A 12,865-nucleotide genomic window follows, 5' to 3' on the forward strand; every position below is an offset into this window, starting at 1 on the left:
CTGCACACAGAAACACAACATCAGTTGGCAATGTCGTTCCCAGGCCTTGGTTGTCGTTCATTAACACATACTTTTTTGATATGGTGCATTCTGACTCCAGACCGGTCTAATGTCCTAAGTTTTGACATAGGGAATGTCTTTTGACACGACAATTTTTTTAGGCCATGACATTTTGACAGATATATACTGTTCAAAAAAAGAAACGCATAGTTGCTACTTGCCAAATTTGTTTTATTTTTCGAAAAAATTAACAGAAAATCCAATATTTAGATTATTTGTTTGAAATTTGGCATGGACACAGTTGAATGCACACACAGTTCATTTGCATCTTCAAATCAATCAGTCAATCAATACGATTGGGTGCCGAGGCTGTCAAGTCAGTAGGGGGTGTGACTGCCTTGAGCAGCAACAACTGCCCGGCACCTTCTGGGCATGGACTGGATCAGATGCCGGATATCTTGCTGTGGGATGGTGTCCCACTCCTCCTGAAGTGCATGCAATAGATCGCGGTGATTTGCCAGCGCTTCTTCTCGCCTGCGCACACGTCTGTCCAATTCATCCCAGAGGTGTTCTATCGGGTTCATGTCTGGCGACATGGATGGCCAGGGAAGCACCTGGACATGGTGGTCGGTGAGGAACTGGGTGGTGAGTCGTGCTGTGTGCGGGCGAGCGTTGTCCTGCTGGAATATGGCATCCTGGTCAGCCAGAAGAGGAAGGGCGTGTGGGCGCAGAATTTCCTCCACGTATCGCTGGGCAGTTATGCGCCCTTGGACGTGCACCAGGGTGCTCCTTCCAGCGGTATTGATCGCCCCCCACACCATGACGCCTCCACCACCATGAACAAGTGCCTCATCCACACAGTTGGGCGCGTAACGTTCGTTTACTCTCCGGTAGACCCTCCTCCGACCATCATGTCGCTGGAGCAGGAAGTAGGACTCGTCGCTGAACCACACGTGTCTCCAGTGATTCCGGACGGTCCAGCGAAGGTGCTGGTTGCCCCACTGCACTCGGTTCTGGCGATGGCGGCGGGTGAGGACAGCTCCTCTGTGAGGTCTGCGAGCTCTCAAACCAGCTTCATGCAGGCGGTTCCGCACGGTCTGGTCCGATAATCGGTGTGGCCCGGGGAGAGCCTGGACAGAAGATGAGGCCGACAGGAAACGATTCCGGAGGTGGCGGAGCCGTATGAAGCGGTCGTGAGCAGCAGTTGTCGCCCTTGGTCTTCCCGCTCGTGGCAAGTCAGCAACGGAGCCAGTGGCTTGAAACCTGACCCACAGTCAACTGATGGTGCTCTGGGACACGTGGAAGTGCCTGGCGATTGCACTTTGACTTTGGCCTGCTTGTAAACGACCCAATGCAATTTGGCGGTCTTCTCTGCTCAATCGGGCCATCTTTCGTCGCTGAATTATCGTCTGATTTCTTTGTGGCGAACAATCCGCTTTTATGGGTTTTGGAAGACATGGTGAGAGCTCAATATTCCCCGAGTTTCACGAGATTACACTGAAGCATGACGAGTGGTCATGCCAAATGAGCAATTTTGACATTGTAGCCACTGATAACGCATGCGTCACGTGCAGAGCTCACTTGTGGCAATGGACGAAAGGTCGACGACCAGATAAACATTTTCTGCAGTTTGGTGGATATCCTTGTAGCCATATAACTAAATTAACCAAATATTACAAGCTATGCGTTTCTTTTTTTGCCGAACAGTATATATTTTAAATCCAGGTCCAACTGACCTTTGTCTGCTGTGTCTGGGAACAGCACTGAATGGAACGCTTATCATGCGGTTAATGTTCAGTCAGAAGACAGATAAGACATGCATTGCTTTAGAAAACCTTGCAAAACATTTTAGTGTCCAAATGGTACATGAAGTTCCATCATCCAAATATTTCTCTGATATACTCAGTTCAAATGGCACCTGGAAACTACACACACACGCACGCACACACACCCACACCCACTCACAAACACAGAGGTTCGTGCCTTGTTGTGACCTACCTGAGGATATCCATAGGCCTGCATCTGTCTCATGTGAGTGAGTTGTTTCTGCTGCTCCAGTCGCATAGCCATCTCCCTCTCCTGTTCTTGTAGGCGCTGCAAGGCCAGTTGTCTCTGCATCTCTAGGTACTCCTGTACACACACACAGACACACAGCCATCTCTAGGTACTCCTGTACACGCACACAGACACACCTTTAACATCACACAGCCATCTCTAGGTACTCCTGTACACAAACACACACCTATACCATCACACAGCCATCTCTAGGTACTCCTGTACACACACACCTATAACATCACACAGCCATTTCTCGGTACTCCTGCACACACACACACACACACACACACACACACACCTATAACATCACACAGCCATCTCTAGGTACTCCTGTACACACACACACACACACACCTATAACATCACACAGCCATCTCTAGGTACTCCTGTACACACACACACACACACACACACACACACACACCTATAACATCACACAGCCATCTCTAGGTACTCCTGTACACACTCACACACACCTATAACATCACACAGCCATCTCTCGGTACTCCTGCACACACACACACACACTCACACCTATAACATCACACAGCCATCTCTAGGTACTCCTGTACACACACACACACCTATAACATCACACAGCCATCTCTAGGTACTCCTGTACACACACACACACACCTATAACATCACACAGCCATCTCTAGGTACTCCTGTACACACACACACACACATTCACACACACACACACACACACACACACACACACACACACACACACACACACCTATAACATCACACAGCCATCTCTAGGTACTTCTGTACACACACACACACACACCTATACCATCACACAGCCATCTGAATACTCCTGTACACACTTATACCATGATTTTATCTCCCAGCACTGAAGGAGAAAGAGAGATATTAGAAAGTATAGCACTAAAGAGAAGGACCCGAGACGTTAGAAAGGACACTGAGGGAAAAAGAACTGACGTGTTTTTTCTGGCGCATGACTTCCAGTTTCTGCATCATCTGTATCTGTCTCAGTCGCTCCTGTTCCTCCATCTCACAGCGACGTTTCTCGCGGTGCTCCTCTCTTAGCGAGTCCAGTGCCTCTCTTGCGTCACGCAGCTGTGTCAGCTTGTCCTGAAGGCCCTCGTAGTAACCTGACACAGTCAACACACCGTTATAAATATAACACAATGATGGCACAGTGATCAAACACTAGTCAAAACATGCTCTCCCACACACACACACACACACACTCACACTGACCACGACTATCCTCTATCTCATGCTGGTACTTGAGTAGCTGGGGGTGCATGTTGCTGATGACACACACACACACACACTGACCACGACTATCCTCTATCCCCTGCTGGTACTTGAGTAGCTGGGGGTGCATGTTGCTGATGACACACACACACACACACACACACACTGACCACGACTATCCTCCATCTCCTGCTGGTACTTTAGGAGCTGTGGGTGCATGTTGCTGATGACGGTGAAGAGCGACTGAACGGAGGAGTCGTTGGCGATGGGACGGCCACGCTGAGAGTTGCTGCGCATGCGGTTGACGAAGATCTCCAGACTGCTCTGCAGCGCCGCCAGGAACTGCGCCTTGTCCAACTCCCGCTGGTCTCCGTTCTGCAGGGGCTGCTCGCTGTTGGTCGGCCCGGACTGGGGACAGACAAGACCATATAAGACCTATCTGGTTCACTTTGCACACAACTCTCACAAGCAATAAAACCTCTAGTCTTTACACAACCTACCTTACCCAAACACACTTTTCACCCCACACACACCATACAGCAACTGACATTGGCTGTCTCGCCTAAGCCATCATGAACTTACCTTAACCTTAACTAACATATTCACCCATACAGACCTCACATCCACTGGGACCTTAAGCTCAACTCACTCACTCACCAAACACACATACACTGACCACTCAGCGACTGTCTTGTTGGCTGCGTTGGGGGTGGATGGAATGGCGGTGGTCTTATGTAACCTTACATAACCTTAACCCTAACTAACAGACACACACACACCACACGCACTGACCTCAGCGACTGTCTTGCCAGGAGCACTAAGAGGGGAGCTAGCAGCATTGGGGGCGGAGGGAATGGCGGTGGTGGCCATCTTGCCTGTCGTCTCCTCCGAGCGTTTCTGCCAGTAGTTACGGTTCAGGTAGCGTGCCAGCTCCGGGTCCATGTCGGCCGTGTCGATGGCTGGGATCATCTGAAAACACCACCAAACACTTGTGTCACATCTCAACACACCACCAAACACTTCTGTAATTATCACTTTACAATTTTCTTCTGGGAGGACACAACAAAGTATACAATGCGAAAAATGCAATCCATTTTCCCCTAAGCGTTCGATCTTATCTAGATCAACAATGGCTACTTGGTTGAAAGCTTGACATTGAATCAACACTACTGAGTAGGTACATCTGCATATGTATATCTATATATATATATACTTCTGTCTGTCTGTCTGTCTGTCTGTCTGTCTGTCTGTCTGTGTGTTTGCAATGCACGGCCAAAGTTCTGGATGGATCTGCTTCAAATTTGGTGGGCACATTCAGGTAGACCCCAGACACAACCTGGTCGATGAGAATTTTCAACACATGCTCTCAGCGCGCAGCACTGAACGGATTTTGGTTTTTCTGTTCATCTTCCCAGATCCATTCCCAGTAACTCTTCCTTATCTTCTCCAGTGTTTTGCGTTTATCTCCCTTCCTTCGTGTGGCATCAATCCATATTCCCGTTACTATTTTTAGAAGGTCACTGTCCACAACGCTTTCATCCCGGCGAAGCCGGATATTCCCGTTACTATTTTTAGAAGGTCACTGTCTACAACACTTTCATCCCGGCAAAGCCGGGTATTTCTGTACTTCTTCTCAGCGAAGTCGGGTACCCGGCAAAGCCGGGTATTCAGCTCTACTTCTTCCCGGCGAAGTCGGGTATCCCGGCGAAGCCGCTACCCGGCGAAGCGGGTAATCATCTAGTATGTATATATATATATATATATCCTCTTTGAGCTGATGACCTTGATGTTTTCCTGTCGCTAACAGCTAGCTGGATTCAGCTTCATGCAGTCGAAGACTACTAGGGCACCTTTTTTTGTAGTGGGGTCGCAACTACCTTCTATCATTTTATTTCTGTGGAACTACTTTCTACAAATGTTCTACACTATCCAACCAGCTTAGGCCGACCCTTGTCTGGGAATGAAAAAGTTGAAACTGACCGCTGGCTGGGGGGCCTCGGAGTGTGTCGGGGGCTGACCCCCGGCATTGCCCCCGCCATACACGCCATAGTTCTTACGCAGGCGTTCACGCTGGAAAAAACAACACAAAATGTACTGTACGCATGTTCATATTCAAAGTGTATCCCCTCCCCTCTGTCGTACATTCCAAAGTTCTTATGCAGGCATTCCCACTGGAAAAACATCACAGAAACTACTGTACTCGTGTTTATATTCAAAGTGACCCCCCCCCCCCCCCCATAGTTCTTACGCAAGCAATCACGCTTGGAAAAACATAACAAAAACAACTGTACATGTATGTGTTTACATTCAAGTGAAACATCCCGCCCCCCCTCAACAACAAAAAAAATCAAACCCATCACTTAGTGTCTGAATACAAAATGAAAGTCAAAGAAAGGCGGCGTTTAACACACTGTGCTGGATGCACACCCTAGTACTGTCTTGCCAAAGAGCGGTGACTGTCTTGCCAAAGAGCGGCGACTGTCTTGCCAAAGAGCGGCGACTGTCTTGCCAAAGAGCGGTGACTGTCTTGCCAAAGAGCGGCGACTATCTTGCCAAAGAGCGGTGACTGTGTGGTTAAATTGAGTGATTTACAAGGCTTCACTGGCCACAGGTTCCTCTCTGTGATTTGCACAACAGCAGCAACAACACACATACACACACAAGGCAGCAGCAACTCACACCAAAAGAAGAAGCGTAATAATGAACACAGTATCAACTTTATCAAGTCTCAGTGTTGTGTGACTTGCACACAGAGTAAGTGAAGGAGCAGATGCATGCGTCTTTCATTCCTACCTCCCACCAAACTGACTGACTATTCCAGATTAACATCCTCTTAGACCAGTTTGCTTATATTTGGACAGGTACTGGTAATACGCTAAGGATATGGTGTGATGCTTTGACTCAAACAAGCTCATTGTGGCTGTCTTCTTCGCCACACCAGCATCAGGCTTGTCTGGTCAAAGTATGGAGGTACCATCAGGTTAATGAGAGACGTAAGATGATGCATGTGTGTCTTCATCCTATTTTCCAAGCGCCAAGACTTCGCTGTGAGCTTGGGATCTTTTTTGTGCACATCCGTGCACACAGGAGTGTTCTGAATCTGACACTGAAGAGAGTCTGCACAAACTTGACTCCAAGAAATACCTGGTGTTGGAACCAAAGCCGATATTTCTAGCTTCAAGAACGCGTCTGGAAGACCTCTCAAGGTTGATGCCCAAATATAGCAGTTGGGTGGATTTTTTTTCTTCTCTTATTTCTTCTTACGATATTTGTACCTTTCAGAAAAACGGGTAGACAACATACATCACAGTAATGATCTAATTCCACAGCCCCTTGACAACATACATCACAGTAATGATCTAATTCCACAGCCCCTTGACAACATACATCACAGTAATGATCTAATTCCACAGCCCCTTGACAACATACGTCACAGTAATGATCTAATTCCACAGCCCCTTGACAACATACATCACAGTAAGGCCAAAAAAAAAAAATAGGTGTGGTTACGGTAACATTGCCAAAAAAAAATAGGGTAGGTAGGTAGGCAATCACTTTTTTTTTTTTTACTTTTTTTTCTAATGTGTACAAATTAAACCTACTTGACAGGGAAATAAGTGTGCAACTCGGGCGCTTTCGCTTTCATTGCGTTTTTTGCACTGGTTTTTTTTTTTTTTTTTTTTTTTTGACAAATGTAATAAAAAGTTATAGGATCGGCCCCTAAAAATAGGGTAGGTCGGGTTACCGTAACCACACCTATTTTTTTTTTAGGCCTAATGATCTAATTCCACAGCCCCTTGACAACATACATCACAGTAATGATCTAATTCCACAGCCCCTTGACAACATGCATCACAGTAATGATCTAATTCCACAGCCCCTTGACAACATACAAAACACTGATATCACTTAGCATTGCACAAACATGCAAAACACTGATAAGACCAAAGAAAATCATGTTTGTTTTCGATGACAAGGCCAACCAAATTAAGGTGGGTAGGTCTGTTCCTTTTTTGGGTGGGTGGGGGGGGGGGGGGGTGTAGGGTTATAGAAATTAGTTTTTAATTTACACAGGCTTATGAAGCTAGGAGGGGGGCCTTTGTGTAATCTGTATTACATGTACCACAATACTCACCTCTCTGTCAGTATGACTAACCAGGATGATCTCCCTTCGTGACAAAGCAACTCCACACTAACCTTTCCAAATGTTTTCTCTTACTTTTCCTTCAACAATCCTCAACATCTTTTGTGGCCATTTCACCTTTTTCACGATACACACCTCCACAAAATTAATCTGAGAAAATCAGGTCTTAAAAAGGATGGAGTCTTAACATGGGGTAAAGTTATGGTAAGAACAGAAAATCTGAGAAAACCGGGTCTTAAAAGGGGGTTACTCTTAAAAGATAAAAAAAAAAATGGAGGTACTCTTAAAAGATAAATGGGGAGGGGGAGGGGGGGGGGACCTAAAGAGGGGTTCCACTGTAGTTGTCCTCTTGGGTTGACTACAGCAAGGGAAGGTGTGTGTAAGGCAGTGACAGAATGTGAGTAACACCAACAGCTGACTAAAGATCATGCCATGACTCATGTAGGTCAGTTCTATAAATAGTCACAGAGTAACCTCCTCAAGACAGGATTAACAATTACATTAACACTATGGACAATGAAAAAAAAACAACAGAATGCAATTGAACATTTTGCAGCTGGCACTATACCATAATAAACTAACTTACAACAATGCCTGAAATAAAAGATATGCACCACACACACACAAAATTAAATCTGTAAATAAGTAATTTTAAAAAAAGGAAACTTTTCAGTTAAAAATGAAGCTGAATTCATAGCAGAAAAAACAGAACCCGAAAAGAACACAAGTAAACATGGACGTATTCAAGTTTAACTGTAAATGAGAAACATTTCAGTCTGCTTGTGCTTGTTATTTGGTAATATTGATTAATTAAATGTCCAAAGGAATCAAATTAGTGAATTGTAACTTTTTCCTGAACACACACACACCAAAAAATAAAACACAACAACAATAAGACAGCTGCATGGGTGAAACCTCAAAAAAATAAATTGACTGAAAATTCTGAGGCAGGGGTCCAGGGGCCACCCAGGCCCTGGCGGGGTACAGGGGCAGCGCCCTGTTGGGGGGTCCAGAGCCCCCCAGCTGAAAACAAATTTTGCCGTTTTATAGGTGATTTTATGGCCTCTCCTGGGCTCTAAAAAAAAAAAAAATTTTTTTGACACTTTAATGCCTGTCAAAAACCTGAGACTGATCAGCCTTAAAAAAACATAAAATCTTGGATTTTTATTTTTAGTCCATTCTCACTAGCACCAGAGGTCCATTCCAACTTATTCTGCTTAAAAGAGTGTCAGAAAGCTAAAGATAGACTGTGCTGAAGCAAGCAGAGAAATGAGTAATAAGTAACAGCAGATCCTATCAAGTCGATGAGCCACAAAAACAATGCCCTTGTACAAAACAACAATTTCACTGAACAAGTCACTCGATCATGCGCTTATAACACATAACGATACACGCTCAAAGACAAACAGAAAATGACAAAACTGATAACACATGAAAAACAGCAGCCATATATCACATATAACATGAACACCTGAAGTTAATGTCTTGTTTATTTGATGACTAACCTGAAAACTACACCAAAGATACGCATTAAAGTTGAACCGAAGATCCAAAGATACGGAGCACGGCCCATTGAAAGAAAGAATGAAATGGTCGACTTTATCACGAAGTCGGTACAGCTTTCTTGTGATGTTTGCTTCTTGCGCGTGCATATTCTTCCCGATAATTCCATAATCTCTCAATTTGGAAATTGGAGCAGATGGCACACAAATGTCACGGTGTATCAAGATTCTGAAGCCACTTCCGAAAACACTCTACGGTTTACGCGCGTTTGTTCGGTTGGTCAGCACCGATCAACTCTGTTGAAGCGTTTAAACTTAAAACGGGTATCTTCTATGCTTTAATTATTTCATCACTTCCTTGGCCCGTCAAAACACGGAAAAAAGCGGCTTCCTTTGGAAATAGAGCCTTTTATTCGCTGTCAGAGAAATGAAGCGACCCGAAAGTCAGACTCCTGCGAAGTTAACAACAACAAGACGCGGGCTGTATTCTTACACAAAAGAGTACTTCCGTTCAAACCGAAAGCTGAAACCGAATCGCGTCATCATCGCTGCAAGTAAACCGATTTCAAAATAATTTTTTGGGGTCACAATTTCGGACTGACGGAATTTCCGTCACAACATTTTTACAATTGACGAAAATCCGTCAATTGACGGGCTAGTTTCACCCATGCAGCTGGTATGCAGTGTTGCAATTGCAAACACATTTGTAAAGAAAGACACGTTTAAGGTAAAAAAATGTGAGAGGAAAGCTAGTACCTCACTCTCTTTCCGCCAATACTGTAAGTGAAATGAAGAGCTCGTGTTAGAGACAATAACAGCCACTCTGGAAACGTTTTGAAGGTTATAACTTTAAGTCAGGTACTGAGTAAGATAATAAAAGACAAATGTTGGAGCCTTAAAAAAATCATGCATAAGAATGATCTTTAGACTTAAGAGATAATGAGTGGCACAAATTTGTTGTACAAACTTGTTGATCAATTGATTTAGCATCAACACTATAAGTTCATGAGACAAAGAGAGAAGACAAAGAGATGACATTACACTGACAGACACTGAGACAGACCAGAGAGTTGAAACAAATGTTAACTTACTTCTTTCTCTTTATTCTCAGCCTCAGAGCGGGACAGAGCCAGAGCAAGCTGCAGTTCTTCTTCTTCAGCAATCTCCTGCTCCGTGCGCTGCGGTGGGTTCTGACCAACACACACACACATCACTTATTGCTGATATTCAGCATCATTTTACTAATCCATTTACTCATTCACTGATTCGGCTAAATAATTCTTCTTTCCCACCTTTCTGGTACCAAGTAAACATCACATCCAACGACCTTGAAGTCACAACTACTGTAGTGGAAACAACAAACACACAACATCCTCTGACTCAGGCAAAACAAGGGACACGTTAGTTCACACATGATGGCAGCACTCCCTACGATTGTATGACACTAAGTTGACTAACAGCCATTTTCTGGTCGATCTGCAGTTTGTGTCATCATACACCATCCCCGGATGTTTACAGACACACTGTAACGGCGATCACGCTTTCTGCGTGTACAACTAATCATCTAAAATGTAGACAGCAAAATCAAAGTACATACCCTCCTACTCATATTCTATAATTCTTCTGCTCCACTGACTTGACAAACTTGAGACAACATGAAACTTTACAAGTCCAACGCACAGTCACAAGAGACGGACGCCATATTGCAAACAAAGATGAAGGGAAGTAACTCTGTAACTGTGTAGTTAAAGTGCTGCAGTCTTTCCCCCTTATCATTGATTCTGTTCTCTGGATGTTTTCAAGATGTCAGCAATTACCTTAGCTCCTCCTTCAAGTGTTTTTTTTCCAGCACACAGAAGAAGTGCATTAATTTATCTATTTTTATTTTTACCCCATATCTGGATTACTTTCTTTTTTGTTGATCTGTTGCTGTTATTTTTTTGTGCAATTTCATTCTTTTTGTTCTTTTTTTTTCCAATTTCACTTTATCCTGTTTTTCAGGTGTGAAAAGTAAAGCATGAAGATGACCTAGATCTATGTAATCCTAACTGTTATTATACTAAATTGAGGATAGCTGCCCTCTATAGGGATTACCTCAGTCATCTGAAGAAGAAGAAGATGAAGAAGAAGAACAGGAAGAAGAAGAAGTATGTGTTAGGTACAGACAGCATAAAAAAAAAGTACTCTCAGTAAAAACGTTCTATGATACAGAACACAACTTTTTTCTTCTGATCCACATTAAGCATCAATACTTTATGACCAATACTCTGAGCACTTTGCAGGCAATGTTACAAACAAGGATGGTGCTACCCACACCGTTTATTGCGCAAGTTAACCATGTGTCATTGGAATGTCCCCCCCCCCCCCCCCCCCCCCCTGTCTGGGTCTTGCTAAGGTTGGAAACTAAAGTTATAAAATTTATATTTATAAAAGTTAATGAAAACATGTATCCTATATAAAATTGGCATTTGTATGAGAGAAAAAACTTAGTGAAATGGCGTCTTATTTAAAAAAAAAAAATTGTTTGGCTTTTGACGTAAGTGATTTCACTTTGGAAGAGGACAAGAGCCTTTTTTTTAATTTTTTTTTTTAAGTCAATATCATAATATCTCTTTTAGATTATCTAGATATAAATAACTGTGATTTTACTAACCTACATATAACTGACCTACATGTACTACTATTAGGCACAGAAAGCAGAAAACTATGCTCACATGTTAATAATGATCTATGGCACAGAAAATAATATTTTCCCTTTCTGATCCAAATATATTCACACAAAAATACTACTAAAAATACCATATCAAGGTAAATAAAGTTTTTAAAAGGGAAGAAAGAACACAGCACTTGTCAAACTAGAGGGAAAACAACAAAATACAAATAACAATCTGACATAAAACACAAAGCACAACACAAGACACACTTACTTTCTTTTCCTTCGTACGTTTGGCACTCTGAGCAATTTGTCAAATAGACCAAAGAAAAACCTTTGTTATATGTGCCAGTCAAAATTTCACATGTTTGATTTCCAGTCTAACTACGCAAAATGTGAGTTTGGAAAAACTGCTGAAAGTATTAGATTACTGATGCTGCCTCATAACTCAATATTCAAACTTTGTAAATTTGAATACTCTCGAAAATAGCTACACAACTTGATTATGTGAGTTACACACACAACACAAACTCCTGTGTACAAAGTGAGAGATGCGCTAGCTACACAAGGGTGTTTTGTCAGGTAAGCGTTCATGCAGTCCTAGCACTCTCCATGGGAACATGGTGGTGTTTACACGCAGATAAAGAAATGATGTAGGCAGAATTGTCACAACAATACAACAATGGAACCCCACTTTTAAAACCTCGAAAAATCAGGTCTTACAAAAGGGGGGAGTCTTACAATGGGGGTAGAGCTTATGAACAGAAAATGTTAGATAAGATAACACGATCTTTAAAGGGAGGGAGTCTTCAATCGGGGGGGGGGGGGGGGGGGGGGGGGGGCGGGGCGTGCATGTGTGTGTGTGTGTGTGTGGGGGGGGGGGTGTCTTAAAAGGGGGGGGTCCAATGTACAAAGAAAAATTTACCTCCTGTACCTAGAAAAAAAAACCACACAGAGAGAAAAAAAACATATTTTTGTCACAAACAAATAAAATCAGAAACAACCAAATAATGTGTATATCAGAGCTGAAGAGTGATGTTTAAACCACCCATTCCACAAAGCAGTCACTTTTCTAGACAACAAGAGCAGACACAACAGTTGCAATCATGAACCACAGATGTCTTCAAGAAAACAAACATAATTGCCGGGATGAAAACTAAATATTTTAAAAAGCAGGAAAAACTGCTGTGGGAGCTGAGATGGTCCTAGCAGGGTCACCATTCATCATCTTCACATTTTCAAGTTTGTTTTGTTGGGCTTTTTTTTTAGATTCAA

General features: G+C 43.4%; 1 protein-coding gene across 7 annotated transcripts in view; it reads right to left on the bottom strand.

Moving 5' to 3' along the window:
* The window catches only part of LOC138959816 (hepatocyte growth factor-regulated tyrosine kinase substrate-like), a 31,144-nt gene that overhangs the window by 4,181 nt on the left and 14,098 nt on the right, over positions 1-12,865 (bottom strand). For 4 of the 7 annotated variants that reach the window (XM_070331441.1, XM_070331440.1, XM_070331444.1 and 1 more), the window contains 8 exons: positions 11,865-11,891; positions 10,029-10,127; positions 9,694-9,714; positions 5,272-5,361; positions 4,084-4,260; positions 3,462-3,699; positions 3,010-3,182; positions 1,999-2,130 (listed from right to left, as the gene is read on the bottom strand). In XM_070331441.1, coding sequence (XP_070187542.1) covers positions 1,999-2,130; positions 3,010-3,182; positions 3,462-3,699; positions 4,084-4,260; positions 5,272-5,361; positions 9,694-9,714; positions 10,029-10,127; positions 11,865-11,891 — 957 coding nt within the window. The remainder of the gene's footprint in view (positions 1-1,998; positions 2,131-3,009; positions 3,183-3,461; positions 3,700-4,083; positions 4,261-5,271; positions 5,362-9,693; positions 9,715-10,028; positions 10,128-11,864; positions 11,892-12,865) is intronic. The other 3 variants (XM_070331443.1, XM_070331442.1, XM_070331445.1) reach the window with 3 other exon arrangements.

This window comes from Littorina saxatilis, linkage group LG2 (assembly GCF_037325665.1).
Source record: "Littorina saxatilis isolate snail1 linkage group LG2, US_GU_Lsax_2.0, whole genome shotgun sequence".
NCBI classification, from domain to species: Eukaryota; Metazoa; Mollusca; class Gastropoda; order Littorinimorpha; family Littorinidae; genus Littorina; species Littorina saxatilis.